Source organism: Aureobasidium melanogenum, assembly GCF_000721775.1.
Source record: "Aureobasidium melanogenum CBS 110374 unplaced genomic scaffold scaffold_7, whole genome shotgun sequence".
Classification (NCBI taxonomy): Eukaryota; Fungi; Ascomycota; class Dothideomycetes; order Dothideales; family Saccotheciaceae; genus Aureobasidium; species Aureobasidium melanogenum.
In genome coordinates, this window is record NW_024470059.1 from 585731 (window position 1) to 611303 (window position 25573).

General features: G+C 50.8%; 11 protein-coding genes across 11 annotated transcripts; 6 read left to right on the forward strand and 5 right to left on the reverse strand.

Moving 5' to 3' along the window:
* Nucleotides 1-72: 72 nt before the first annotated feature.
* Nucleotides 73-1412, reverse strand: M437DRAFT_45650 (alpha/beta-hydrolase; the record flags this gene model as incomplete). The annotated part of the gene is made up of 3 exons (XM_041021120.1): nucleotides 73-137; nucleotides 202-556; nucleotides 618-1412. The coding sequence occupies 3 exons, from the start codon at nucleotides 1410-1412 to the stop codon at nucleotides 73-75; spliced, it is 1215 nt and encodes a 404-aa protein (XP_040880937.1).
* A 732-nt stretch (nucleotides 1413-2144) lies between these two features.
* On the forward strand, nucleotides 2145-3887 carry M437DRAFT_83616 (adenine nucleotide alpha hydrolases-like protein; the record flags this gene model as incomplete). The annotated part of the gene is made up of 3 exons (XM_041027967.1): nucleotides 2145-3485; nucleotides 3537-3670; nucleotides 3731-3887. 3 exons carry the CDS (start codon nucleotides 2145-2147, stop codon nucleotides 3885-3887), a joined length of 1632 nt encoding a protein of 543 aa, XP_040880938.1.
* A 317-nt stretch (nucleotides 3888-4204) lies between these two features.
* Nucleotides 4205-5358, reverse strand: M437DRAFT_45812 (DUF1295-domain-containing protein; the record flags this gene model as incomplete). Its single annotated transcript, XM_041021150.1, has 4 exons — nucleotides 4205-4234; nucleotides 4287-4364; nucleotides 4421-4944; nucleotides 4995-5358. The coding sequence occupies 4 exons, from the start codon at nucleotides 5356-5358 to the stop codon at nucleotides 4205-4207; spliced, it is 996 nt and encodes a 331-aa protein (XP_040880939.1).
* A 733-nt stretch (nucleotides 5359-6091) lies between these two features.
* M437DRAFT_46343 (MFS general substrate transporter) lies at nucleotides 6092-7909 on the reverse strand (the record flags this gene model as incomplete). The annotated part of the gene is made up of 2 exons (XM_041021248.1): nucleotides 6092-7425; nucleotides 7489-7909. The coding sequence occupies 2 exons, from the start codon at nucleotides 7907-7909 to the stop codon at nucleotides 6092-6094; spliced, it is 1755 nt and encodes a 584-aa protein (XP_040880940.1).
* A 757-nt stretch (nucleotides 7910-8666) lies between these two features.
* On the forward strand, nucleotides 8667-10442 carry M437DRAFT_45913 (uncharacterized protein; the record flags this gene model as incomplete). The annotated part of the gene is made up of 1 exon (XM_041021175.1): nucleotides 8667-10442. One exon carries the CDS (start codon nucleotides 8667-8669, stop codon nucleotides 10440-10442), a length of 1776 nt encoding a protein of 591 aa, XP_040880941.1.
* A 785-nt stretch (nucleotides 10443-11227) lies between these two features.
* M437DRAFT_65218 (uncharacterized protein) lies at nucleotides 11228-11644 on the forward strand (the record flags this gene model as incomplete). Its single annotated transcript, XM_041024558.1, has 1 exon — nucleotides 11228-11644. The coding sequence occupies one exon, from the start codon at nucleotides 11228-11230 to the stop codon at nucleotides 11642-11644; it is 417 nt and encodes a 138-aa protein (XP_040880942.1).
* A 1408-nt stretch (nucleotides 11645-13052) lies between these two features.
* M437DRAFT_74481 (glycogen synthase) lies at nucleotides 13053-15424 on the forward strand (the record flags this gene model as incomplete). Its single annotated transcript, XM_041026245.1, has 5 exons — nucleotides 13053-13122; nucleotides 13181-13278; nucleotides 13337-13612; nucleotides 13672-15227; nucleotides 15289-15424. 5 exons carry the CDS (start codon nucleotides 13053-13055, stop codon nucleotides 15422-15424), a joined length of 2136 nt encoding a protein of 711 aa, XP_040880943.1.
* Nucleotides 15425-15870: 446 nt separating this feature from the next.
* On the reverse strand, nucleotides 15871-16317 carry M437DRAFT_65220 (uncharacterized protein; the record flags this gene model as incomplete). The annotated part of the gene is made up of 1 exon (XM_041024559.1): nucleotides 15871-16317. The coding sequence occupies one exon, from the start codon at nucleotides 16315-16317 to the stop codon at nucleotides 15871-15873; it is 447 nt and encodes a 148-aa protein (XP_040880944.1).
* Nucleotides 16318-16346: 29 nt separating this feature from the next.
* On the forward strand, nucleotides 16347-19359 carry M437DRAFT_23166 (uncharacterized protein; the record flags this gene model as incomplete). Its single annotated transcript, XM_041019053.1, has 5 exons — nucleotides 16347-16443; nucleotides 16499-16619; nucleotides 16667-16700; nucleotides 16752-18103; nucleotides 18156-19359. The coding sequence occupies 5 exons, from the start codon at nucleotides 16347-16349 to the stop codon at nucleotides 19357-19359; spliced, it is 2808 nt and encodes a 935-aa protein (XP_040881064.1).
* Nucleotides 19360-19786: 427 nt separating this feature from the next.
* On the forward strand, nucleotides 19787-22374 carry M437DRAFT_74483 (uncharacterized protein; the record flags this gene model as incomplete). The annotated part of the gene is made up of 6 exons (XM_041026246.1): nucleotides 19787-20776; nucleotides 20829-21035; nucleotides 21088-21360; nucleotides 21417-21868; nucleotides 21920-22046; nucleotides 22099-22374. 6 exons carry the CDS (start codon nucleotides 19787-19789, stop codon nucleotides 22372-22374), a joined length of 2325 nt encoding a protein of 774 aa, XP_040880945.1.
* An 830-nt stretch (nucleotides 22375-23204) lies between these two features.
* Nucleotides 23205-24768, reverse strand: M437DRAFT_45541 (rhomboid-domain-containing protein; the record flags this gene model as incomplete). Its single annotated transcript, XM_041021102.1, has 2 exons — nucleotides 23205-23318; nucleotides 23374-24768. The coding sequence occupies 2 exons, from the start codon at nucleotides 24766-24768 to the stop codon at nucleotides 23205-23207; spliced, it is 1509 nt and encodes a 502-aa protein (XP_040880946.1).
* Between the last annotated feature and the right edge of the window lie 805 nt (nucleotides 24769-25573).

The following is a 25573-nucleotide window of genomic DNA, read 5'->3' on the forward strand; positions in this document are numbered from 1 at the left end:
CCCAGCGTAGCACATAGTGACGAACATATTCAATCGTTGAACAAGTAAAAGGTGTTTGAAATCGTCGTGAACTCAGTGCACAGAAGCCATGACTTGTTCCATCCAAGGGTAAACATAGCTGTTGGCCTCGGGATAACCTACGAGTGAGGATCAGGTTAGCGGAGCTTTCTCTTCAATTTCAATTGCAAGTTGAAGACATACCCATGTGTAAGCGATGACTAACAAACCTCATCTCCTTGGGCGAGCCAAACTCACTCAAGAGCATGGAATCTTCAATGGGCATCAAACCATCAATTGTTCCATTGATAAGCAGCAATCGACAACTCTTCATGTTAACAACACCAGTCTTGACAAGTGACCAAGTCTCTTGGGCATTGTCCATAAAGTCATCGTGGTCCTCGTAGCCAAATTTTTCTGTCAAGGCGGGTAGAGCGTTCCAGGGGTATTCTTTGCATTGAGCCTTCTCGAGCCACTCACGCGAGAAGAAGTGGTGGGTTCCTGCGCCTTGGCCGATGGCACCAGCGAGTCTGTCAGAGTGAGTGTGTGCTGCGCGGACCTGAGTCGATGTTAGTGAATAGTGCTTGGAGTGTATACTGTAGAAATCTAGATGCACATACTGCGTTGTAGCCTCCAGCACTAAGGCCCCAAGTAATAACACGCTTCATGTCAAAGACTCCTTGTCCTGCCATCCAATCGAAGATGGTTGTCCACAGTCTCTCAGCAGCCTGAGGGTCTTTTCTGTCTGCAGGGCAGTCGGCAGTACCAGGGATATCGACAATGATTGAAGCCCATCCTCGAGCCAGGAATTCGTCACTTCGGGTTGTGTTGTCTGGTCTGTGTCCATCGAGTCCGCACATGAGCAGGACAGCAGGACAAGGCTTCGATTTCGAGGCATCTTTGGGCAAGCGTACATAGAGAGGCACAGAGTCAGCATCAGCCGAGGTTGCTGCTGTGTGAGGAATGGTGACATCTTCGATTGGGCAACTCCAGAGGCTAGCAGCCTTGATGTATGCCTTCTTTTGTGCCTCGTAGATTTCGCGTTTGTAGTCCGAGTTGATGTAAGGGAAACGGGCGATTCGGTAGACGGTGCAGGCACGAAGGTAAAGAGCTGAGGCAGCATCCCCGTTTGAGGAGACCAGCTTGTCTGCCTCTTCAATGAGATGTTCAGCAGTTGGGACGAATTCGCGAGTGTACTCGTCGGTGTAGCCTGAGTCGATGTTTTTCGAGATCAAGGTCTTGAAGACGGGCTCGAAATCTTCAAACTTGCCATCGTGGAAGGGGTAGAGAGACTTTGAGCAAGGGAAAGCCCATTTCTTCTCCCACAATGCCTGGATGCCTTCGAGATGGGGGTACACTTGGTCGAACTTGTCACCAAGGATCCACTTGTGCTCTGTAGGAGTAGCCAACGACATGGTGTGTTAGGGTGGTATAGGGAAAGGAATTACAGTGTAAGCATAGCAAGACTAGGTGGTAGTATTTATTATATCATGAGCAGCAAGCTACACGTATTGCAATATCAGAAAGTCCGTCGGGCATGGAGGGGAGAGCCGTAAGACGGATACAAGGCATAGTGTCACGGCAGTTGGGTATAAGCAGAGATTGAAGGTGCATAGGCCGTAAGACAGAGCAGGCACGAGGAACGAAAGACTCGATATGCACAATTTCGGAGAATTAAGATGCAGGGACAGATGGTGGTGGTTGATGCAGTCGTGATTCGTGAACGAGGACAAGGACAGGGTTGAAGGTTTGTGAGGCTTCGGCCCCGCACGAGGAGGGGCAGTTCAAAATCGTCACAAGGCGGCCGTTGCTGGCACGAGCTCGGCGCGTGACGAAAGCGTAAAAGCGTCTCTGGGCGCCAATACCACCAAGCACTTTTGGAGCTGCTCCATGCGTCCAGCGGCTGAGCGCCTCAAGAGGCTGTCGTCTTGTCATCTGCGGAACCGTTCATCACTGTTCTGACAGCATCCACCACGACGACGACGACCTGTATTTGTGAACATCTGCCATCGCCACGACGACACAAGCAACCACCTGGACCTGCGTCGGGCCAAACACGACCGAGACCCACATCTTTATCTTCCCAGATAGGCTAGGTGTGGAAGCGGCTCCCGAGTCATCAACAAGCAAGCCCATACAAAGTCACCATGTCGCTATCAGCAGCAATCGACCAGGAGGCCAAGGACCTGCGGAGGGACTTTGAGCTCAACAACACTCGCAAGAAGTCGGCCTTGCCCCCACTCCCGTCTCCAGCTCCTACCAAACCCACCCCACCCACAAGCCCTGTCTTGTCTCACAGAGCTATGGCTCCTACGACTGCTGCCCGCGGCAAGCCCGCATTCCCTGGTGATCTTGGTCCCGGTGACCCACGACGCAGCTCCAGACTGCCCGGCGACCTTGGCCCAGGAGATCCCAGACGCAGCAGCAACAGGCCCGCCAATCCAGATGGCACTCGCTCGGCAGCACGCAGTCTGAGTCCCACTCGCAGTATCAGCCACTCTCTCAACCCGAACGACAAGTCTCCTTCGCAACGCAGACTATCAGATGCCGGTTCTATTCGTCCCCAGCTCGGAGACGGAGGTGTTCGCTTGCAAAAGGACTACGACAATGAGTCTGCCAGCAGCGACGAAGAGAGCAGCGATGAACCAGATACTGATCACGAATCGTCGCGAGGCAGAGGCCGCGCCAGAGTTGGCAATGCTGTTGGCGTCACTCCCGACAGCGACGACGACGAACCCTCGCCTCCCTTGAATGCTGACCCAACTATTACTGTTACTCCACCCGCCACAGACCAACCGTCCACGGCCTCAGCCTACTCGTCTCGAAAGCCCGACGTCCATCCCAGCACTGCCTTTGACTTTGCCGCATCAACAACCTCTACCCCTGTGCACTCCGACGACGAAGAACATCTGTCCGACTTGCGTCGTGCCCAACGCCTCTCGCTCAATATTTCTCCCATCCACAGTACTCCCTCTGCGCATCGTGTCATTCGTCAGATCATCCGTGGCGACTACCTCTACTTCCAGCGTCAAGCTGAAGAAGGCCGTAGGAGGCAAAGAGTTTATCTTGTCGCTACCGATCTCTCTTCCGAAGCCGAGTATGCTCTTGAATGGACTATTGGTACTGTTTTGCGCGATGGCGATACTCTGCTGGCAGTTTACGCAGTTGACGAGGAGTCTGGTACTGGTGGTGTCTCTGAAGGTGTTGAGATTGGACACGGTGCCGACGTCGTCAAAGACACAGCCACTATCGTGCGCTCCATGACTGCAGAGAGTATGACTCCTGCAACACTGCCGCGAGATAGTAGCACCGCAAGAATGGCCTTTAGCGAGAGAAAGGACATGTCCAAGGCCGAGCAAGATCGTTTCCGTGCTGCTGAGGACATCAGCCAACGTTGTGTTAAATTGCTTCGGAAGACTAGGCTCCAGGTTCGTGTTGTAGTAGAAGTCTTCCACTGCAAGAGTCCAAGACATATGATTACCGAGGTGGTGAGTATATACTAACGCCTAATCACTGACCCATGCTGATAGCCTGTACAGATCGACTTCTTGTCTCCCACTCTTACTATCCTGGGATCAAGAGGACGCTCCCAACTGAAAGGTGTCTTGCTCGGCTCGTTCAGCAACTACCTCGTGACCAAGTCCAGTGTGCCAGTCATGGTTGCCAGAAAACGGTTCGTCGAACGACATACGAAAACGCATTCCCAGGACACCCAGACTGATTCTCTTGCCAGACTTAGGAAACATTCCAAACAACGCTTGCACAAGGATGGACTGCCAGTGGCTCAAGCCGGTGACGGAAGAATGCGCTATATCAGAATGTCCAATGTCCTGGAAGCACCTGGTACAAAGCCCAGAGCTAGAGGCCTGGCTGGAGCCAAGATTGATTGATTCAGAGTATGTCTTCTGCCTGATCAATTACTCCGGGACTTGTTGCAAGGTCTGAAAGCTCCTTTGAGATGCACATAAAAACTATTGACACGAAGTAATACGCGACCACGACAAATTCATTAGGCATTAATTCATATTACACACTTCCCAGGCAGCATATCTTCCCCCTTGCTCTCAGACAATGTTGTACTTCGAAAAAAAGTTGCTGCAGCTCGTGACATGTCGTGTGATTCAAGCCACAAGCTCTTCAATCTCGCTCGAGCATCTTGACAAGCGTGCCATGATTGGTTCAGAGGCTGCATAATATGTTCAACAGACTAGAACTTGGGGAAGAACATGGGTGTGTTCTATTCGAAGTCAGCAAGTGCTAAGCCGTCGTTGGAGACACATGACACCTACATTCTTCCACTCTTGGTAGTCCTTGCGGTCACCATAGCGCTTATCGTACTTGTTCTCGCTAAGGGGAATACCCGAGACCTAGTTGAGCTGTAAGCATACGAAGGCGAATCCCTACGTTCATCCTTGAAGCATACCTTGAACAGCAAGAAAGTAACAAAGGCAGGGCTAACACCAGCCATGGCCAAAGCACCCAACCTAGCACCAAGACCGCCGCTGAAACCCATACCAGATTGACCAACATTGCTAGCCAGAACACCAGCGGCAACAGTAGCAATACCAGTCCACAAAGTGCTCTCACCAAAGTAGTTGGGGTGTCTGCTCTTGGACCATAGACCTCTGGTCAGGAAATCTTCATTGTGCTTCTTGTTCTTCTTTTCTTCCATCCATTGGCTCTTTTGCTTGTCGGCTGTTGCTTCGAATCCGAGACCGCCGACGTAGAGAAGTAGACCAATGACATCGGTAAGGGTGAGGAAGGGGAGGGCAGAGAGTGTTGTTGCAGGGATCGAGTTGAGAGCGAGGACAGGGAGAAGGCAGAGGGAGACCCAGGTTGCCTGAGCAAAGAAGGCTCCAAGGAACTTGGGAGGTGAGGTTCTGATCTCGTCGAAGCGGGAGTCGCGACCATCTTCAGAGGTGATGCGCGAGAAGAGGAAGCTACCGACTGTGAATCTGTCAGTCGTAGACCCTGCTTGAGGCAGATGTGATACGTACGTCTTGTGGCCCAGATGGCTACAGCAGCACTGAGAATGACCTGTCTCCAGTTCCAAGCCTGGACACCACCCTTGCTGGCCAGACTAGCCAATAGGCTAGGGTATGCAGGAAGGGCTGCAGTACCAGCAGAGACAGTCGCTGCTGCAGCTCTCGCTCTCAGCGTAGGCAAGTAGAGAGAAAGTGCCGTGCATGACAGATATGTCAACGATCCGCTCAAGTCGTAGAATCTTTCGGATTGGAAGAAGATACTAGGAGCTGCTACACCAGCTTGAATGGCATAGGCAAGTCCGATACTAGGTACCAAAGTACGAAGAAAAGGAGACCTGAAGTTTGTGAGAGCCAAAAGAGAGTTCAACAAAGTCATTTTGGATTGGCGATGGCTGTAATAGCCTGTGTACGTATGACAAAAGTGTGACAACAAAAGCCTACACTCAACAGATGTTGCTGCAACTCATATAGGTTACTGGCTCTTAATTGAGAAATCCTTCTGCCTTCGATGCCTCATGGTTAGAGTGCACTGGTGGAATCGAGCTGGGAGCTACATGACGACATATCAGGGTCCGAGTGTCTTCTCGGGGACTGTTGATCTCCCGACTCCGAGTCCGAGAGAAGGTAATCCTCCGATTTAACTCTGATGCTCATTATTAAAGTATGGATATGACTGCATTGAATCAAGAATGCTTGTAACATTTCAGGAATCTGGTTGCTTGCCTTGAAGGTGAAAATTGAGCTTCTAAGATACAGTAAAACTTGATCTGGATGTTGCACTAGTGACCCTGACACATAATTTCACCTCACCTCTTGTTACATCCACACGTATGATCAGAGAACTCGCATATGTCGTCTGATGATGGGTAGTAGACCTGTGTGCCTGATATATGTGTATGTGTGGACTTGGATGAAATTCCGACGATCAAGGTCACTCATGAATACTTCATACGAAAACCCATTGGTAGGAAGAAGTTAGTGCCCAAACCAATATTCACCCAACCTTCGTCTTGTTCATCAGGGTCCCAATACAAGCTATTTCATCCCAGTGGTAAGTCTATCATCGTCCAGAAGCAAGTTCAAGTACAAGATCGACTTAGAGGTAAGGACTAAAGACTATACACGAAGGTAAGCTTCTCGTCTCCACGCCGTACCCTATCAATCTCTGCCCAATCACGCAACTTATCGAACCTGCAGGCTCTTGTGATGAGTGTCCAGAAGTTCTTCTGCTCGACCACAGCACCGTCTCCAAACATTGCCTCGCGCCTCACTTCGTCATCGTCCCAATCTGCCACAATTCGTTCTCGTCTGCGATTCTCCGTGACAAGCAAAGCCCTAAAAGCAAGGTAGCCAACGAATGCAGTTAGAACGCAGACGAGGGTCGCATAAAAAGGAATGATGTAGCCGTCCTTGGCAAATCTGGGAGCAAAGAGCATGCTTGAGATGACTCCAGCAAAGTTCCCCCACCCATTGATACCCAGGACGATCGCACGCTTGCCAGGCTGGGGTATATTATTGCTCAGCCAGGTCACTGTCAGAGGCGAAGCTACGAAGGAACCAGATAAGAGAACAGTCAAGGCCAAGTACCGAAGTTTGTAGGCGCGTGTCGGCAGCGCCACGGTGGCAGCTAGACCAGCGAGAAGGATTGCCAATCCATACAAGATTGGAATCAGACGAGTCCGGTTTTTGTCAGACCACCAAGTGAATATCCATAGGATGATTGCACCAGCCAAGAACGGAGGCACTACAAGCAGGTTTATAGCGGCTGGTCCCAGGTCATCCCGCCCAGCGATGCCTTTGATGACGAGCGGAAGGAACACCGAAAATGCAGTGGCTGGGATGGCGGACAAGATGTTACAGAACAGGAGGTACCAGACTTTCCAATCGGCCACAGCAGAGAAGATGTCTTCGCGAGAAACCCCACTATCAGCTGTGATGGATACGACCGAGACGTGGCTCGGTCGACGAGTCGATGGTTGCGTAACTTCAGCACCAGGGAGTAAGAAGTCAGCCTCTTCGTCCTCCAATGTTAGAGATGAGCGTGGTCCAGATCGGGTGAATGGTGTTGAATCTTGGATGTCAAGACTTGATTGATTGTTTGGGTTGGTCCACGAACTGGCTGCAGCAATCTGATCCTTACGAATGCGCTCTTCTGCAACGAGGCGTTCATCGGCAGTCAGAAACCAGGCTGTATTGGCGCTGTGAGGAAGCCAGAAGGACCCAACGAATGCCACTAGGATCGTCAAGGAGCCTTCAATAAGAAACAGAACCTCCCAACTCCTCCACTTCTTCACAGCAACATGAGGATTTGGGTCATCGTGAGGAAAATGACTGAACACAACCCAGGACAGAAGTCCTCCAAAGCAGCCAGCGAGAGCTGCTTGCCCGTAGAAGAAAGCCAAGCGCTTGCCAAACTCGTAGCGAGTATACCACAAACTTAGATCTACAGCAGGTAGCGGCGTGTTAGTCCATGATCAGCCTCGCAGTCTCAAAGAGCATAACCTACAGCTAACCACAGTAGGATAGAAGCCGGATTCTAGTGCCGCAATAAGGACTCTCAAGGTGACTAGTTGAGCCTGAGACTGCACAGCAACGTGAAGCGCCGTACAGACTCCCCAAAGGCCCATGGTAGCGGGGACCCATCGTGCCATACCATATTTGCGACCGAAGAAGGCGCCGATCGGCTGACAAGACACGAAGACAGCAAAGAACCAAGCTACGGAAACATTCAGAGCGGCCTTGGGCAATCCGAGGTCTTCAGTAAAATGGCCAGACTCTGCATTTCCGACGTTGGATTTGTCTAGAGAATTAAGCAAGAACAGTAAACACAAGAAGGGGAGAAGCAGGAGGTCGAACTTGAGCACGACACGTTTGCTCAAGCGGGCATACTCGTCAGCATCAAGATGACGAGGAAGAGCTCTATCCATGGGCAAAGCAGACACAAGCTCAATGTCGCTTCCGACATTCATGGTCGACAAGAGCTAGCCGTCATCGGTCGGTCAGGCTGGCTGGGGAAGTGGCTGGTTGTTCACACGAGTCAAGGCATCCACACCGAGTGGAAAATAAGCTTCACGTCACCATGCATGGCCCGAGCGGCTGTTGTCATGGTGAGAAAGTGCAAACAAATTGGATTTTGAATGCGTTGTTCAATCTTGAGTGGGCAGCTCTTTAACGAAGCACAGATCAACATCTCGTACTTCTCTAAGCAGGTAAGGAGGGTGTGTTGACAGGTAGTGCGATCAATGATAAAGAAGAAGAACACATAAACAGTGCTTTGAAGACAAGCAAAAGAGCAAGGCTAAGTTCCACGGGATCGCTAACGATTTGCCCATAGCAGAAGCACTACAGACCATCACAGCAAAGCAAAGACCAGAAACAGGCTCTCTCCTCATATCGCGACCGGGGAAGGGCGGGCCGCATCCTGACAGTGTGCCTGGAAGCGACGTGCTGCATTCAGCGGCAACCTGCTTGCTCGCTCTGCATTTGGTGGGCCGGACCAACTGTGCTGGGTCTATCTGACCTCGAAGTCAACAATTTCTGGTCGACGAACAACGTTCCTGCCGCTCGATCAAGACGTGACTTGAAAGAGTTGCAAGAAAGTGTGCTTCCCCGCAGGTGCGACAGGCAGGTGCAGTCGACGGGTCAGAAACGGTCTCAACGGTGCTTGCACGCCTTGGATGAAGTATGGCCGACGCACCTCCTCCTCCTCCTCCTCCACCTCATGGAGCAAATCCAAAGTCGACATCCGGCGGTCTGCCCAACGGCAACTATGATATCTTTATCATCCCACCCCACAGCTCGGGCTCTGGATTCCTGTACCTACCTTCATTGCAACCACAACGCAACTCTTTCATCGCAGGATTCGCATGCGCTGTCTTTTGCTACCTGATATGGGTGACCGCTGTACCAGTGCTGGGTCAATGGCTATCGATTATTGCTGCTAGCGGAAGTGCCGGCGTGCTTCTGCTTGTCGCTGGTGTAGGCGCTGTCGCATGGGCATTTGGAAAGACTCAGGGTGAAAGCAAGCAGCAACGTCCTCATAGCCCACCACCTCCTGGTGGCAGTGGTGGAGCCCAAGGGGGTGAAGACACAGAAGGAGCAAGCAAGCATAGCAGAAACAATAATGGTCCTTACAATACTTCGCATTCCTCGGGCTCAGACCATACACATTCCGCACCACCCCCGCATACCCCTCGACAAGATTACTCGACTCCTCCACCAAGGCAGGATTACAGATCACCACCGCAGTCAGGATACTACCCCCAACCACCACCAGAGCACAATGCTCCTCGACCCCAGCCGCCACCAGATTATGCTGCTCCACCACCGCCTCAACCCGAATATAATGCTCCTCCTCGATACACCGCTCCACCGCCTCCTCCAACCCCTCAGCGAGAAACACCGAAGCCAGCCCCTCCACCTCGAACGAAACCCGCTCCGCCGCCAGCTCCCTCCCCAGAACCCTCAGCAAGGTCTGCATCCGACGCTGCAGCAAGTTGGGAAAAGGCTCGAGAAGAAACCCGCAAGAGAGAGGAAGCTAGAAAGAAGGCAGAGGAGCTGAAGAAACTACGCGAAGAAGCATTGAGGAAGAAGGAGGAAGCTGAGCGACAGGAAAAGGCGGCTAATGAGAAGCGCAAATGGGAGCAGGCCAGGGCCCGTGAGAAGGAAGCCCGCGAAAGAGAAGCAAGAGAGCGTGAGCTCAAGAGCAAGGAAACCAAAGATCAGGAGACTCGTGAAAAGGAGAAGCGCGAGCGTGAAGCCCGGGAGCGGATTGCAAGAGACAAGAAGGAAAAGGCTGCCGCCGCCGCAGAAGCAGCAAAATCACCCAAGCCTACCATTCCTGCCTCCAAGCAGTATGAGCGCCCTAGTGCGCGAAGCTATGCCAGCACTGAGACCACGAGTGCTTATGACGCTCGTACAGTCATATCTTCCTCGACGGCATCGTCCTACACGGAAACACTTTCCTCCTACGCGCCGTCAACATCTACCGCTCGAACCAGTCCGCCTCCCGAATACCGTGGACCGTACAACACATCTGATCCAGACAAGATTGTCATGAAGGCTGTCTACATGTACAACAACACAACACCGAAAAAGCCTATCAGCCAACTCGTCAGCGGCGAAGCTAATGTCACCGATGGCCTCGTCCTGAAAATAAACACCGAAGGGTTGTTCATTGATGATGATGTGCGTCGTGTTCCACAGCGGGAATGGGATGTCAAAGCCTGGAGTCTCAAGGGCATCGAGAGAGGAACATTGAATCCTCATTACATACTGCGTGCCACAATCAGAGACACAGAAGGCAAATACTACGTCTTCGTCATCCCATCAGATCAAGAGTGGAAGGTCGATGTTGGGTTGGCTCGCCTGCGCAAAGGTAACTTGGTCCGCAGCATGGGAATGGGTAGCATCAAGGCACCAGAGATGAAAGGTTTGCTCAGCGATCTGGGATGGATCTGATTGTTGCGCCGGACAGGCCGAGATGCGACCCCATCTGTCATCACGGAGGTTTTTGACTATTGGCCCAGAGCGGCTTTGAGTGTTTCACCGCATCATGCATCAGCGACTGGCGTTTTTTCCCTTTCTGCTTTGAGCTTAAAGCTCTTATCTTGAATCCTCTGCTTGTCTATGGACATTTACTCTCGCTACGATGGAACGACTATTGAAACTTGCGGATACCACCTTGTGCTTTTACTCCCTTACGGAATGTTACATACCCGATAATAGAATCAAACAAGAAGAATTGTTTGCAACGTTGCCTCTTGTGTCATGGACTGTATCCCAAGTACATGGATGGGTCCTCGACTGGCGTCCGTCTTGACTTATTCTAAGTAACATTCCTCGGTCAACGGACCGATGTGCCTCCTTCGTATCGCTGTAGTTATATCACCTCTGGTGACATGACAATCGAGAGAAACAGTGCTCTTGCTAGTGACGCAAGCTGTAAGCTAGTCGTAAGAGAGCATACACCGCTTCTTGTTGCACGTATTCTGCAAACCTATCAGAGACTTGTTTGTTATGTGGGATATTTCGAGTGTCACACGCTCTGTAAGTAGGGTCCGTTGCATACTGCTTGCGATCTTGGTAACCAGTTTCAGTATAAGAGGCCCCGATATCCTTGACTGAATGTGTTTCTCAAACTCCCTGAATTCTGACTACGAAGATCAGACCATCTTTCTTTAGTAAACATTTACCACTCTGAGAGATTTCATTCTTCTTTCCAAGTCCACTGTCCAAAGAACATCATGGCATCATCGGTCACCATCTTAGCAGCAATGCTTTACGCTTCCGCAACATTTGCATACCCTCAGTCCATCGTCAATCAGAGCCTCATTCCAGGCAACCTCGCAGTGACTTGGTATCAGGCGCCTCTGGACTTCAGCGGATCAATCTCGACCGACACAACTTGTGGCTTCGCCGTTTCTACGGGACAGCTGAAAACCGCCCAGTGCTACGTCCTGCACACATATGCTCTCGGACTACAGCAAAACGAGCACCACGGATGTACTTTGAAGGTGTGGGATAACGTCTCTGACTGTTCAGGCAATGGATCATGGACTATGCATGCTATACCTAGTGGCAGAGGCACCAGTTGTATCGAGACCGGTGTACTGGACGGAGGCAACTTCCAGCACAAGAGCTGTGTCTTGACATGCTCTTGAAGATATTTGAATATTGTGGTATTGATGATGACGAAGGTTGGAGGCGAAGAGAGAGGCATTTTAGTGGAGGAATAAATATGTGCTCACCTAAATCTCGTTCATGGGTCACATTCTGTATTTGAGCCTCCGTGTCCGGTCAGGACAATTGACCATGTTCTGGATGTGTACCGTGTTGACATGGTCATTTAACAAGGATTTACACACTGTATCAGAACACACAAGCTCTATACAGAGTCCTTCTGGGCCCTTGTCGATGATCGTATGGATGAATGTGATGAACGCAACCCTTTGTGCCAGAACAACCCTCGCGGCTCTACATGTTGAGCTGTGAGCATTTCACGTGCTCCCAATGTCTTACCACGGCACAGTTGCCGTTATGGACGCTAGCTCTCGAGTCGCTACATAGTAGATCTCGGCTTGCTCTGAGCGCCGAAACATTGAAGTCTCAGGCCAACTCCGGCAATTCTCCATGTACGAGTCGGACCGCATCAGGTCACATTGGAACAATGAAGGGCATCCCCAGGTGTCGCATGTTCCCAGCAGGAGAAGGACCGATAGCATTGCTAATGGACCCGAATTTGCGAACGGCGTTCATTGGTCCGGACCCTCCCCATACCGTGTTTGTCGTGGAGGTTTGCGGGGATCAAGGATGGGGCGTTCTCTAGAGCGCTTAGACCATGCTCAGGCGTCATCTCCACAATGATCTCTGGCGGGCCGGGGATGCCTTCACAAAATCTTTGTGCAGCAGACGAAGAAATTGTTGCATCGAGCAGTCATCTCTGTTGTGTGAAGGTATTCAACACGTCAGCGGATAAATAGATCTGGTTGAGGATCTGGACATGAAGAACAGGTAAAGCCGAAGAGCTGGGGTGAAGATGATTGACGAGTGAGAACAGGCCCAGAAGCGCAATTTCGAACGGTAGCACGCTTTCTAGCCGAGCGCCTGCACCAACTTTTGGCTAAAAAACGTCACTGGGGGTTGGATCAGTTGAACGATGTGTCCCAGCCTGAGGCTTCAGTCGTTGGGAGCAGCGCGTCGCTACAATTTACCACATTCACGCCGTCTCAATCACTTCAAAAGTTGTCGAGGTTCACCTGCACTTCTTGAAGAGAAAAGTCTCACACACGCACAAGGCGGTTGTGCAAGCATTGAAAGAAGAGTCCCTGTCTCGGCTGCAAGCAAGCAAAAAGCACAGAAACGTCATTGCCGTGGTTGCTTCTGACCATTTGCAGGTGAGTACCCCACAGCTCGCCGATCTCGTCTTGTTCGGATGGACACGAGCTAAACCGACAGCTCTGCTCCTTCGACCTTCAACCTTACTTTTAGCTTGCTCCTCCCACTTTCCTTCCTTCGTCACCGTCATTGCTCGACCCTTTCTCCGTCACACCCTTCTATACACACAACGCAATGGCTACCGCAAAGCGCGACGTGAGGAATCACGTTCTCTTCGAGGTCGCTACCGAAGTCGCCAATCGAGGTTTGTCTCGCCTCACAATCCTTTGTCCGGGCCACGCTCATAACTAATGTCTTGCCAGTCGGTGGTATCTACTCTGTCCTCAAGTCGAAAGCCCAGGTCACAACAGCAGAGTATGGCTCAGCCTACACGCTGCTGGGTCCTCTGAACCGCAACTCGGTAAGTCACCAATTCGTCTTGACATCATCGCCGTGCAGGTAAACTGACTCGAACACAGGCAGCTGTCGAGGTGGAGGAGCTCGAGCCTAAGGACCCCGCCATGTTGGCCACCATCAAGTCCATGAACGAGCGTGGCATCAAGACACTATACGGAAGATGGTTGATTGATGGAGCCCCGAGAGTGTTGCTTTTCGACACTGGTACTGGTTACTACAAACTCGACGAGTGGAAGGGCGACCTCTGGGCAACTGCCGGCATCCCTTCGCCTGCAGATGACCACGAAACCAACGAGGCCATCGTCTTTGGTTACCTCGTTGCATGGTTCCTTGGAGAGGTGATTGAATCACAATATCTTGATTTCTTACCTCACGACTTATACTGACACATTACTAGTACGTTTATCACGAAAAGGAGCGTGCAGTCGTTGCTCAGTTCCACGAGTGGCTCGCCGGTGTTGCTCTACCTCTGTGCAAGAAGCGCAGAATTGATGTGACCACCATCTTCACCACTCACGCAACTCTCCTCGGTCGTTACCTGTGCGCCGGCTCTGTCGATTTTTACAACAATTTGCAATACTTCGACGTCGATGCCGAAGCTGGAAAGAGAGGCATCTATCATCGCTACTGCATAGAACGTGGAGCTGCTCATGCCGCCGATGTCTTTACAACCGTCTCGCATATCACTGCTTACGAGAGTGAACATCTGCTCAAGCGCAAGCCCGACGGTGTTTTGCCAAACGGTTTGAACGTCAAGAAGTTCTCGGCAACTCACGAGTTCCAAAACTTGCACCAAGTCAACAAAGAGCGCATCAACGACTTTGTTCGTGGTCACTTCTATGGCCACAACGACTTCGATCCCGACAAGACTCTGTACTTCTTCACTGCAGGTCGTTATGAGTACCGCAATAAGGGTGTCGACATGTTTATTGAGTCTCTGGCCCGTCTCAACCACCGTCTCAAGGCATCCGGCTCGGACATGACCGTTGTTGCTTTCATCATTATGCCTGCACAAACCACTTCGCTCGCTGTCGAAGCACTCAAGGGCCAAGCCGTTCTCAAGTCTCTGCACGACACTGTCAGCTCTATCGAGAAGAACATTGGCAAGAAGCTCTTTGAGCGCTCTCTGGCATGGCACGAAGGACAGAACCCTCCTGACGAGACCGGTCTCTTGACCCAAGAAGACAAGGTTCTGCTTCGCCGCCGTCTCTTTGCCATGAAGCGCTCCAACCTGCCTCCCATTGTTACCCACAACATGGTCAACGATTCGGAAGATCCCATCCTGAACCAAATCCGTCGTTGCCAACTCTTCAACCACCCTACCGATCGCGTCAAGGTCGTCTTCCATCCCGAGTTCTTGAGCTCCGGCAACCCAGTCCTTCCGATGGACTATGACGATTTTGTTCGCGGTACTCACTTGGGTGTCTTCTCCTCTTACTACGAGCCCTGGGGTTACACTCCTGCCGAATGTACCGTCATGGGTGTTCCTTCCATCACCACTAACCTCTCCGGATTTGGATGCTACATGGAAGAGCTGATTGAGAACGCTCAGGACTATGGTATTTACATTGTGGATAGACGCATGAAGGGCGTGGACGACAGTGTGAACCAACTCACCGAGTACATGTTCGACTTTGTCGGAAAGAGCCGCAGACAACGCATCAACCAGCGTAACCGTACCGAGAGATTGAGCGACCTTCTGGACTGGAAGCGCATGGGTATGGAGTATGTCAAGGCCAGACAGCTGGCTCTGAGAAGAGCATACCCTGCTTCATTCGAGGGCGATGAAGAACCTGGTTTCTTTGACGGCACCGAAGTAAAGATCTCTCGCCCACTTTCTGCACCTGGCTCGCCGAGAGACCGCTCAGGCATGATGACTCCTGGTGATTTCGCATCTCTGCAAGAAGGTAGAGAAGGCTTGAGCACCGAGGACTACATTGCCTGGAAACTTCCGTAAGTGTTTCATAAATTGTGACATGTATTATGAAAACCAAAATGCTAACATGTAACCTAGTGAGGAGGAAGATGTGGACGAATATCCCTTCCCGCTTACCCTTCGAAGCAAGAACTCATCGACAAATGGAACTGGCACCACAACACCTACAAACGGTACTGCTGCGACGAGCAACACAAGCGGCGCTGCCTTCTGAGGACAAGACCGAAGCTAGGGAAGAAAGAGAAGAATGATGAAACGATCATAAACGCAACATGAAAGACCGGGGCTTTCGTTGGCCACGGTGAGTTCTTTTAGTCGTTGCAACTTTTTGTACACTACCATGTAATTTGCGAATTGCTATCCCAGAAGTGCTTTGTTCTCCAGCATAATTCTTGCCGTGACGCCAGATGGAATTGTGACTGGACATGGACGCTACGTTATGCAGTCTATTTTTGCCCAGACGTCAGTTCGTGCGTGGCTTGCAAATAAAGTTGTCGGGCTTTTGGTGATCTGCACATTGCAAAAAGCAGCCATCACAGGTGGGCAAAAAAGCAAAATCAGGGATCATAATGGCAATAATGAGCAGCAACGAGGTCATTGAGCACCAAGGGCATCGGGAAGAAGGGAAGAAAGACGGCAGGCGGGAAGGAGGAGCATGCATCATCGAGGCTGAGCATAAATGAGGTTAGAGCCCTGAGCCAAGGCGCTGGAGGCGGCTGTGGGTTTGAAGATCGTCAATGCGCCGACCACCGTCAACTTGCGATTATTGTCTCCTTCTCGATGACTGCATTCGAGTTTTGTCACGCCTAACTCAGGTCCACTCAACCTAGCCCTCTTCCTGTATATACCGCTTCGCTCGACATCAGCCGCGCTCCTCATCAAATCTCGAACAACCAGACATCTATAGTCGACGCCCCGTTGTGCCCTCTCCTCATCTCGACCGACTTGGACTTTTGACGATGGCGATCGCGCCTCAAGATCAACTCTGAGAAGCTTCGCTGGCGACAGTTCTCTTACCACACACGCCACGCCGTCTCTGAAGATTTCTGCCGCAACCTTTCTCAAGACAAATTCTTCATCTATTCTTCGACCTCCCCTGGCCGTCATACTGCTCGTCAGCAATACTTTCGCAAGAGATGGAACGCCTAAAGGGTTCGTGGGAATGGGTCAAGAACCGCTTGCCCAACCCTTTCAGGCGTGGAAAACCGCATTTTAACTTCATCACAACTCACTGTAAGAAGGCTCCATCTTGCAAAATCAAGGCCATGCTGAAGTAATATCAACACAGACATGTATATGCTGGGATTGACCATAATTGGTTCTATCATGATATATCCTGCTGGCGTAACACCGTATATCGATGCTCTATTCTTCGCTGCAGGTGCAGCCACCCAGAGTGGTCTAAACACGTAGGTAGTCCATATGCTCCAGTTATGCTATTGCTGACATGAGTCAGCATTGACGTTAACAAATTACACACATATCAACAGGTAGGGACTTTGCTTGTATCTGCAGGGAAACGTCAATAACTGACTGTGTAGGTTGTGCTCTACTTTCTGGCCTGCTTCGCAAATCCAATCTTCATCAATACATGTGTAGTCTTCATCCGTCTTTACTGGTTTGAACAACGATTCGACCACATCGTCAAGGAAGCCAGAAACCAACGACGCACTCGGACGAGGTCACGAACTGTCAGCGAATCTCGAGCAGACCCGGATCCAGGACGTGTCGAGATGGGAGTCAATGGTCGTAAGATCACAGTTCTACACCACACCACAAAACCAAATGGAATGAGCGCCAGAAGTGCCAACGCCAAAGTCCATGGCATGGATGAAAAGGAACGCCTGGAGCATCTTGCTGGAAGCCTAAACGATGCGCATGGCAGCACGTCAGAAAGTACCGAATCAAGCGAGACACGAGAGCTAAGGTCGGGCGATGGTGATGAGATAAATGTCATCAACAGAGACGAAGAAGTGGCCCCAGACGTTGTAGTGACTCGGAATGAGAGCGAGGACTCGGGGAACGAGACAGACGAGAAGTCTGCAGAGCAAACTTGGCTGGGACGAAATCCATCCTTGAAACGAGAGATCACATTCGCGGACCAAGTCAGACCTTCCGAACACAGAAGACAAGCTTCAAATCTTCAATCCGTACCCGAAAGACCACAGCCAATGCGTTTAGAAACAGAACACCATATTGCATTCCTGGAGAGGCAGCGAAACATCAAAGATCAGCAAACTTTGCGCATCCCCAACCCTAGAGAATTTGACCGCGGAGATCAGCCTCACGAAGTCGACTCTGATGAAGAAATTGACGGCCTCAACCGTCAAATGACCAGGAATACTCTGCCATCATCACCTCGGCTCCGCGGACGTTCGTCTTCTGATGCTCCGTCAGGTCAGTTGAATGGCGATGACCATCCAGTCAGACGTGGCATCATCATCGACGAGCCAGAACGTCCACGACGCGACCGTCAACCATCACCAGCTTCGAGCACTGAACGCTCGCATCGCTTCAACTTACTAGCACCTCTTCGCAAACTTCGTAGCAGACAGCGTGGAGATAGCACTACGTTCGGTCGTTCTCTGAGTGGTATCACCAATAGAACCTTCAGCTTCACCAAGAGTCAGGATCGTGACATGCAGGACCCTATGCCATATCTAAGTTGGCAACCGACGATTGGCCGTAACTCACAGTTTGTGGATCTTAGCGAAGCACAGCGAGAAGAGTTGGGTGGCATTGAATATAGGGCACTCAAGACTCTGGCACTGGTGCTTGTATGCTACTTCTTCGGGTTTCATCTCCTCGGCGTTGTTGTCTTCCTTCCTTGGATACTTGAAAGCGGAAAGTACGGCAACATCGTCACTTCTGATGGCCAATCCAGGGCGTGGTGGTAAGCACACGATAAATTCTGTTTTCAAAGACAATACTAATCAGAGTCCTAGGGGTGTTTTCACACCTGCCTCCATGTTTAACGATCTTGGCTTCACGCTCACCCCGGACAGCATGATTTCCTTTCAGACGTCCGTCATGCCCTTGTTATTCGGATCATTCCTAATCATCATCGGTAATACCGGCTTCCCATGCATGCTCCGATTTGTCATTTGGCTTCTTTCAAAGCTCGTTCCTCATGGCAGTGGGATTTGGGAGGAGCTGCGCTTCTTGCTCGACCACCCTCGTCGCTGTTTCACGCTTCTGTTTCCATCAAAGGCCAACTGGTGGCTTTTTGGAGTTCTTGTAGGTCTTAACGCCATCGACCTGATTTTTTTCATCATCCTAGACATCAACGACTCAACGGTCACTTCTCTTGCCCCAGGATTCCGAGTGTTGAACGGCTGGTTTCAGGCGGCTTCTACTCGTACAGCTGGATTTGCTTCCGTCAACATCGCAGATCTTCACCCAGCCATTCAGGTTTCCTATCTGATCATGATGTATATCTCCGTCTTCCCTGTTGCCATCTCAGTCCGCAGAACCAATGTATACGAAGAGAAGTCTCTTGGTATCTTTGCTGGCGAGGAAGAAGAGGATGAGGAGAACCGCAGCTACGTTGGTCAGCATTTGCGCCGACAACTGAGTTTTGACTTGTGGTATATCTTTTTGGGATTCTTCATCATAACCATTGTCGAAGGTCATCGTCTGGAGGATACCAACGCCTACGCGTTCACTATGTTCGCTGTCCTTTTCGAGATTGTGTCTGCATATGGTACCGTTGGTCTTTCTCTTGGTTATCCGACCATCAACGCCTCTTTCAGTGCCGAGTTTGCGACATTGAGCAAACTTGTCATCATTGCCATGATGGTTCGTGGGCGACATCGTGGTTTGCCATACGCACTGGATCGTGCCATTCTGCTGCCCTCGGAGAACCTCAACAAGAATGAAGCAGAGGGTGTGACGACAACTGCTCGCAGTAGCACAGATGAAGCCCGTCCCTACTCGCGCGCTTCGTCCAACAGAGATAGTAATGTACCTCCAGAAGCCAGTGGTGCATCTCTGGACTTCAGCCCTACTGGCTTGAGACAGATGCGTCGTGGTAGCCAGGTCAGCACCAGATCGGCTGCAACCAGAAGTCAAGCCCCTGCAAGACGCATGTCTAAGATCTTGATGAGTGGGTTGAGCGCTGGGCCGACGATGGGCAGGAAATACGATTGATCCGTGTAAAATCTTGTATACTGTTTTTGATCTACATCAAATTAGCCAGGCGTTGGGTTCGGTTGGCTTGTTTCCCTTGTCTCTCTCGTAGCTTGCTTCATAGGTAGAATGTAAGCATGCACAGTGCAGCATCTAATGTTTTGCAATCTGTTCTGGTGACAAGAGTTGCTCTTGTCAGGGACAGTCCGAAGCGTCAAAGCTTCTTGACCAGACCCACATGTGGTTCTCAGCCCTGTACCTCAAAATTACGTATATGGCTAGACCAATAGCGCTCTAATCTGGAAGCGTTCGGTATGCGGGAACCCGCACAGAAATTGTTGCTCTTAGCGGCAAGAGGTCATTATGGTGTCACTTGCACGTATTTTTTATCCAAGGCACCCAAGCCTGCCTCATTCACTACAGGCAGGCTTTGAAACGCCACATCAGAATGTGCCCTGCAGCAGCACACTCAACAGATGACGCTGTTGTACACAAACGACAGGCGGCGCAAAGAATTACCAGACTACTACCTGATGGTCAAGACTCCGCTGGCTCGACACCAAGGCGATCACTCGAATGGAAAGGTTCTGTAGAAGAGCTTCTGGGCTTCCGCATAGAAGACATTCCAACAGAAGAGAGCTGGTGGCTGGCAAGAATTCATCCAGAGGATCTATTCGATGTGGTCAACAGCCTTTCCAAGATCCTCGCTCCAGCGCCAGACAAACCATATGCTTCCGAGGCCAGGATTTGGGCCCAAAATTACCGTTTCAAACACGCGGACGGACAGTTTCTGTTAATCTCGGAGAGGTCAATTGTAGACAGAGACGAGAATGGCAATGTGCTCAGCATGACGAGCACAATCTTCGACGCTGAAAAGCGAAGAATCGAACGAAAAGCACATAGGGAATTTCTGGACTCGAGAAACCAGTTTGCTCTCATCGCCAACAACACGCCATCGGGTATCTGGATGATGGATCCTCAAGGATACACGACATATATGAACAATGCTGCAGAATCGATCACGGGTTTCAAATTCGAGGAAATCGCTGGCTGGACTTTCCATGCAGCAGTGCACAGCTGCAGGCCAGATGGCAGTCCCTACCCAGTAGCAGAGTGTCCCATCTTTCGACATCAACAAACTGGAACTGAGGCCATGAACGAATCCGAGGTCTTTGTCCACAAGAATGGAAGCTTCTACGACATCGTTTATAGCGTCTCGCCGATAGGTGATTATGCCAGTGGCGGTGCAGTCATCGAATTCCGAGATGTGACTGCACAGAAGAAATTGGAGCGAGAACGATTAGCAGCAATTGTCCAAAACGAGCAACAGTCGGTACTCATAAAAGCATCCGAAGACCATAAAGCGAATATGGCATCGTTTGTTTCTTTTGTTTGCCACGAGTTACGAAATCCGCTTCAAGGAATCTCAAGTGCGACGGTAAGACTGAAGGAAACCGCGAAAAGCATTTTTGTTTGACGAAAATATGTAGGAATTTCTATCAGAGACATTGGAGAAGTTGGAAAACTTGACAAAAGGCATGCATATCGGCGGCTCGACGGTCAAAGATACACCAAACGTGATTACAAACGGACACCGAAGTGAGGCTGGCGAAACTCCGAAAGACGACTCAAACTCGACGGACGTTCCGACTATCGAAGCAATTCGCGATCTAATCGCATATTCTCGCGAGCTGGTTGTAAGTGTTTTGTTGTTCGAAGGTTTCGACAGAGAGCTTATTGTACGCATAGTCCAATGTCGCTGTTTGCGCCTCGCACCAAGCCCTCATCACCAACAATGTTTTGGATTTGAGCAGGCTCGATGCTGGTAAGGTAGAGCCCTCATACGACATTGTGGATCTGCGAGCGCTCGCCAATGAGACTGTTGGGATGATGGTCTCAAGAGCACGTGTAAAGTCCATCAATCTGCGGCTAGCCAATGATGATGCTCCACCTTTGTATTTGAAGGCAGATTCAACTCTCATGTCTCAAGTCTTGCTGAATCTGATAGGCAATGCCGTGAAGGTATGATTCCAACGTGCGCCCTCTCATTGTTAACAGTTGACTGACTATCCGAACAGTTCACCCCTGAGAACGGAAATATCGAGGTTGACATATACTCAGAGCCGCCGGATCAAGATGGACGAGTTGTTTTCCACGGCTCAGTAATTGATGATGGTGTGGGGATGACAGAAGCCGAACAACAGAGATTATTCAAGCGGTTCTCACAAGCCAACAAACGAGTTGCGCAGACATACAAGGGCTCAGGATTGGGTCTCAGCATCAGCAAGGAAATTGTCAAGGTTCTAGGTGGCGACATGGCAGTCGAAAGTACTGCCGGTATTGGCAGCACGTTCAGCTTCACCACTATGCATGATTGTCCGACCGAGAGCGAGCTGGCTTCGTTCCGAGAGCAAGGCAAGATTAGGACGACTACTGCTGCCACAGATCTTGAAAAGTTCCAGATGAGCAATTCTGCATCAATCACACCAACACCCAAGTTCAAGAAGATTTGCGTGGCCGAAGACAATCCGTGAGTGCACCTCATCCAGCAATAGTAATATTTCGAGCTGACGTTTTGTAGAATCAACCTTCGTCACCTGTCCAAGAACTTGGAATTCCTGGGCTATGACTACGTTTTGTGTAACAATGGCAAAGAAGCACTGGACAACTTTACTTCGCCAGAATCAGATGTTGATGCAGTAATTATTGTGAGTAAAACGACCACATAGCTAGGTTGAGTGACAACTCACGAGGTTCCAGGATATGAGCATGCCCATAATGGACGGTCTTGAAGCAACACGTCTCATGCGCAAGCACGAGAAGTCCAACCCGAGCACAAACCCTCGTCGCATACGCATACCCATCATTGCTCTATCGGGCAATGCCATGAAGGAGCAAGTCGAAGAGGCCATGGCGGCTGGAACAAGCGATTACATGATCAAACCCTGCAAAAGGGCTCAACTAAAGGTCATGCTCGAACATTGGGAGCGTATCATACACGATGGATCTGCTCATATGCCGCTGGTTGCCAAGTGACCAGGGATCTGCCTGTGTCAGCCTACAAGCTGATCGATTTGCACCACAAACCTTGAGAAGAAGTCTTCGCCCAGCGACAATGGCTCCATGCCTGCACTAAAAACTTTCCGCAATAATTTTGCGAATGCCGGACACAGTATACACTAGGCCACTGGCCCATGAATGGACAAAGGGATCATGCCGATGAGACCTTGGGAGGCATAGTTGCGCCACACTCAAGACTCCTCCGACCAACTAAAAGTGGTCTTTAGCAGTCACGCGTCGAATGATCTTTGAGCGAATCAAGTGAAATGACTTGCATGAAGTACAAGTTACTGTGCAAGAAATCGGGGTCGATCATATTAGCTTCTTGTCACTGATGCCTCACACACATTGGAATCCTCAAACACCATCAAGATATACGGCGTCACAGAGAAGTGCGCTTGTACACTTTGATTTTTGGGTATACAGCAGAGCAACTCTAGCGTTTTGCCGCTGACTTTAAGCAAAAGAGTATGCAAATAGGATGAGTAGACAGTGTTGATCCCCAATAGCACTTGCTCGTATGTGATTGTTGACCTATCAGCTGACTAACCTTTTTTGAAAATACGATTTCAGAGCTTCTCCCATCACTTTATGTAAATGCTAAACCGCTCCCACGCCCAACCGTTTATGCTGCAGTACTAACGCCATCGCCATGTCCATCAAACAAACGATACAATGCAAAAAAGAAAAGGCAGAATGTCAACCCCAAATGTTAGAACTCCATAGCCGCGTGTTAGAATAGGGTATCCTTGTCATCTTGAATATCGTGGAGAGAGTGTTTGAAAGCTTGCGGTGCAGTGGAATGCTCAGGCAGAAGTCATGGGCTCCAAGAAGATACTGTTGCCCAAAGCAAGCAAGTCGCGCTTGCTCGTAGTGTTGGAGAATTGCAAGTTACCAACATCGCACCAATTGTTGACATCCTGCGCCCAATTTGTCAGCATTTTGTACAAGGAGCACAGAAAGCGTATAACTTACGATACAACTCAGATACTTGCACCAGGTGCAGCCAGTGCGCCAGACGTAGAAATTCTTGAGTAGAACGATGAAACCAATCAGGACACCAATCAGGGCGAGCATACGCACAATCCACCATACCCACCACATAGCGCGGCGCCCCTTGAAGAAACCAGCGGGCTGCTTGATAAAGACACGCAACCCCTGACTGGCCGCATCTTGAGTAGCGGCAGGAGCACCAACACTGCTGTAAGGAGGTTCGTCCTCGCCAGTGCGGCGGCGTAGAGCATTGGGTGAGCGAAGGAGACAAATACCAAGAACGAGACCCATGAGAAAGCCACCAATATGAGAGAAGTTATCCAAGCCTGGCAAAAGACCGAGGACAAAAGAGATGATGACATCGACGAGAATGAACAAGAGATCCTTGACAGGGCTTTGGCGTTCCCGCCAGGTGTACAGAAGCTCGAGTAGGGTCAGAGCCATGATGCCGAACAGACTGCCAGAACAGCCAGTAGAAGCGATACCAGTAGCTGCGAAGTTGCCACCAAGAACGAAGCCAAAAATGCCAGCGCTAAAGTAGACGAGAGTGAAGCGAATACTGCCAATGGAACGTTCCATGTCACGGCCCAAAGTCATCTGAAGCAGCATGTTGAAACCGATATGGATGATTCCAGCATGCAAGAAGATGGGAATGATGAAACGATACCATTGATTTGGGTAGGGGTGGTCTGTGATGGAACCTCCAGCATGTGGCTCCGGGACACCACCGAAACCACACAACTGGGACAGGGTGCATTTTGCATCGTCGCCCGTGTTGGAAGTGGCCCAGGGACAAGGCCATGTGATGTTGCCCGAAGCGCGGTCCTGTATATTGTGCATGTTGTGCATACAGGGCTGATAGCGAGCACCCATGTTGATCAGAACGTACGGAGAGGGGCCGATCATGGGGTTGAATTGTGGATGGATTTCGATGGGGGACTTGGTCAAGACAGCGTTCTTGACAATCTCGGCGATGAATACAATGACCTGAACCAAAGTCAAGAAGTAGCAGACCCAGGTGACACGGCCTGTAAAGTGTCGACGCCAGCCCTTGACGGGCGGAGAGCGGGGTGGCCTTGAACGGGAGCGTGGTTTCGCATCTCTTACAAAAGGATCGTGGTACTCGGGCGTAATGACTGGGGCAGTGCTGGACTGGGACGAGTGCTTTGGACGGTATGAGTGCATGGGCACGGCATGGTCATCCTGGAAGGGATCACGGCCATCGCTCGGGGTTGGCTGGTTGCTGAGATTGTTCCATGAAGACGAGTAGGAAGGGTAGTGGTTGTCATCGAAGGGGGAAGTATGGGTGGTGTAGCTGTTATAGCCAGGGTGGTTGTTGTTGGTGGTGCTTGTGTTGTAGTAGTCGTGGGAAGCCATTTGGACGGCGGTTGCGAGGGCAGGAACGAGTGGCAGTTCAAGTTGGGTCTTGACACTTGACAGTCGACGATCGGCAAGCCAGACAGAAGACAGAGGTCACCGCCAGGGTGAAGTTGTCTTTGTATAAAACAAAAAAGCACAACCGATTCAAGGCCAGGCTGGCGTCAGCGTAGTCAGAGCGCTGTGAGGCGCAGTTGTTCGTCTGAACTACAACTTGGCTTGGTCCCCCTCGCTGCGACGCGCACTGCCAACAGGGAGGGACACGGACGCCTGAAGGGCTGACAATCTTCCCGCCCTGCCAAGCCTCTGCCGCTGCTGCTGTTTCGCAAGTTGGTCGATTTTGATCAAGTTACCGTACCTACCTGAGGAAGCAGCTCAGGCCCAGAGTCTTTCGTCTTGCTGCCCTCTGTCACAGCACACATGAACAAGTGCTAGGCGCCGCACCCGTACTCGTACCGACTCGCTGGGAAGGTTTGCTGTCGTGTGGGATATGGATCCGCCGCCGTCGCAAGCTCGCAAGCGCATTTGATCGGAAGCGGCTGCTCTGTTCGAGTGCAGCCCTCCTGCCTGCATATAGACTTCCACTCTGCTGGGTCGCCCACTCGGCCTATATACTATTCCTCGTCTCCGCTCCAGATCGCCTCTGTTCGCTCCTTCTCACTCACTCTCTGTTTCTCTTCTCGCTCTTGCCGCAGCCCTCGACAAGTCTTTTCCACCTTCTTTCCTTCCGCCCACCCGAAGGGCCATGCTCTGCGCCGCTTCGACATTCTGTCTCTGCTGATTGACTGTCCACCGTCATGTCTCA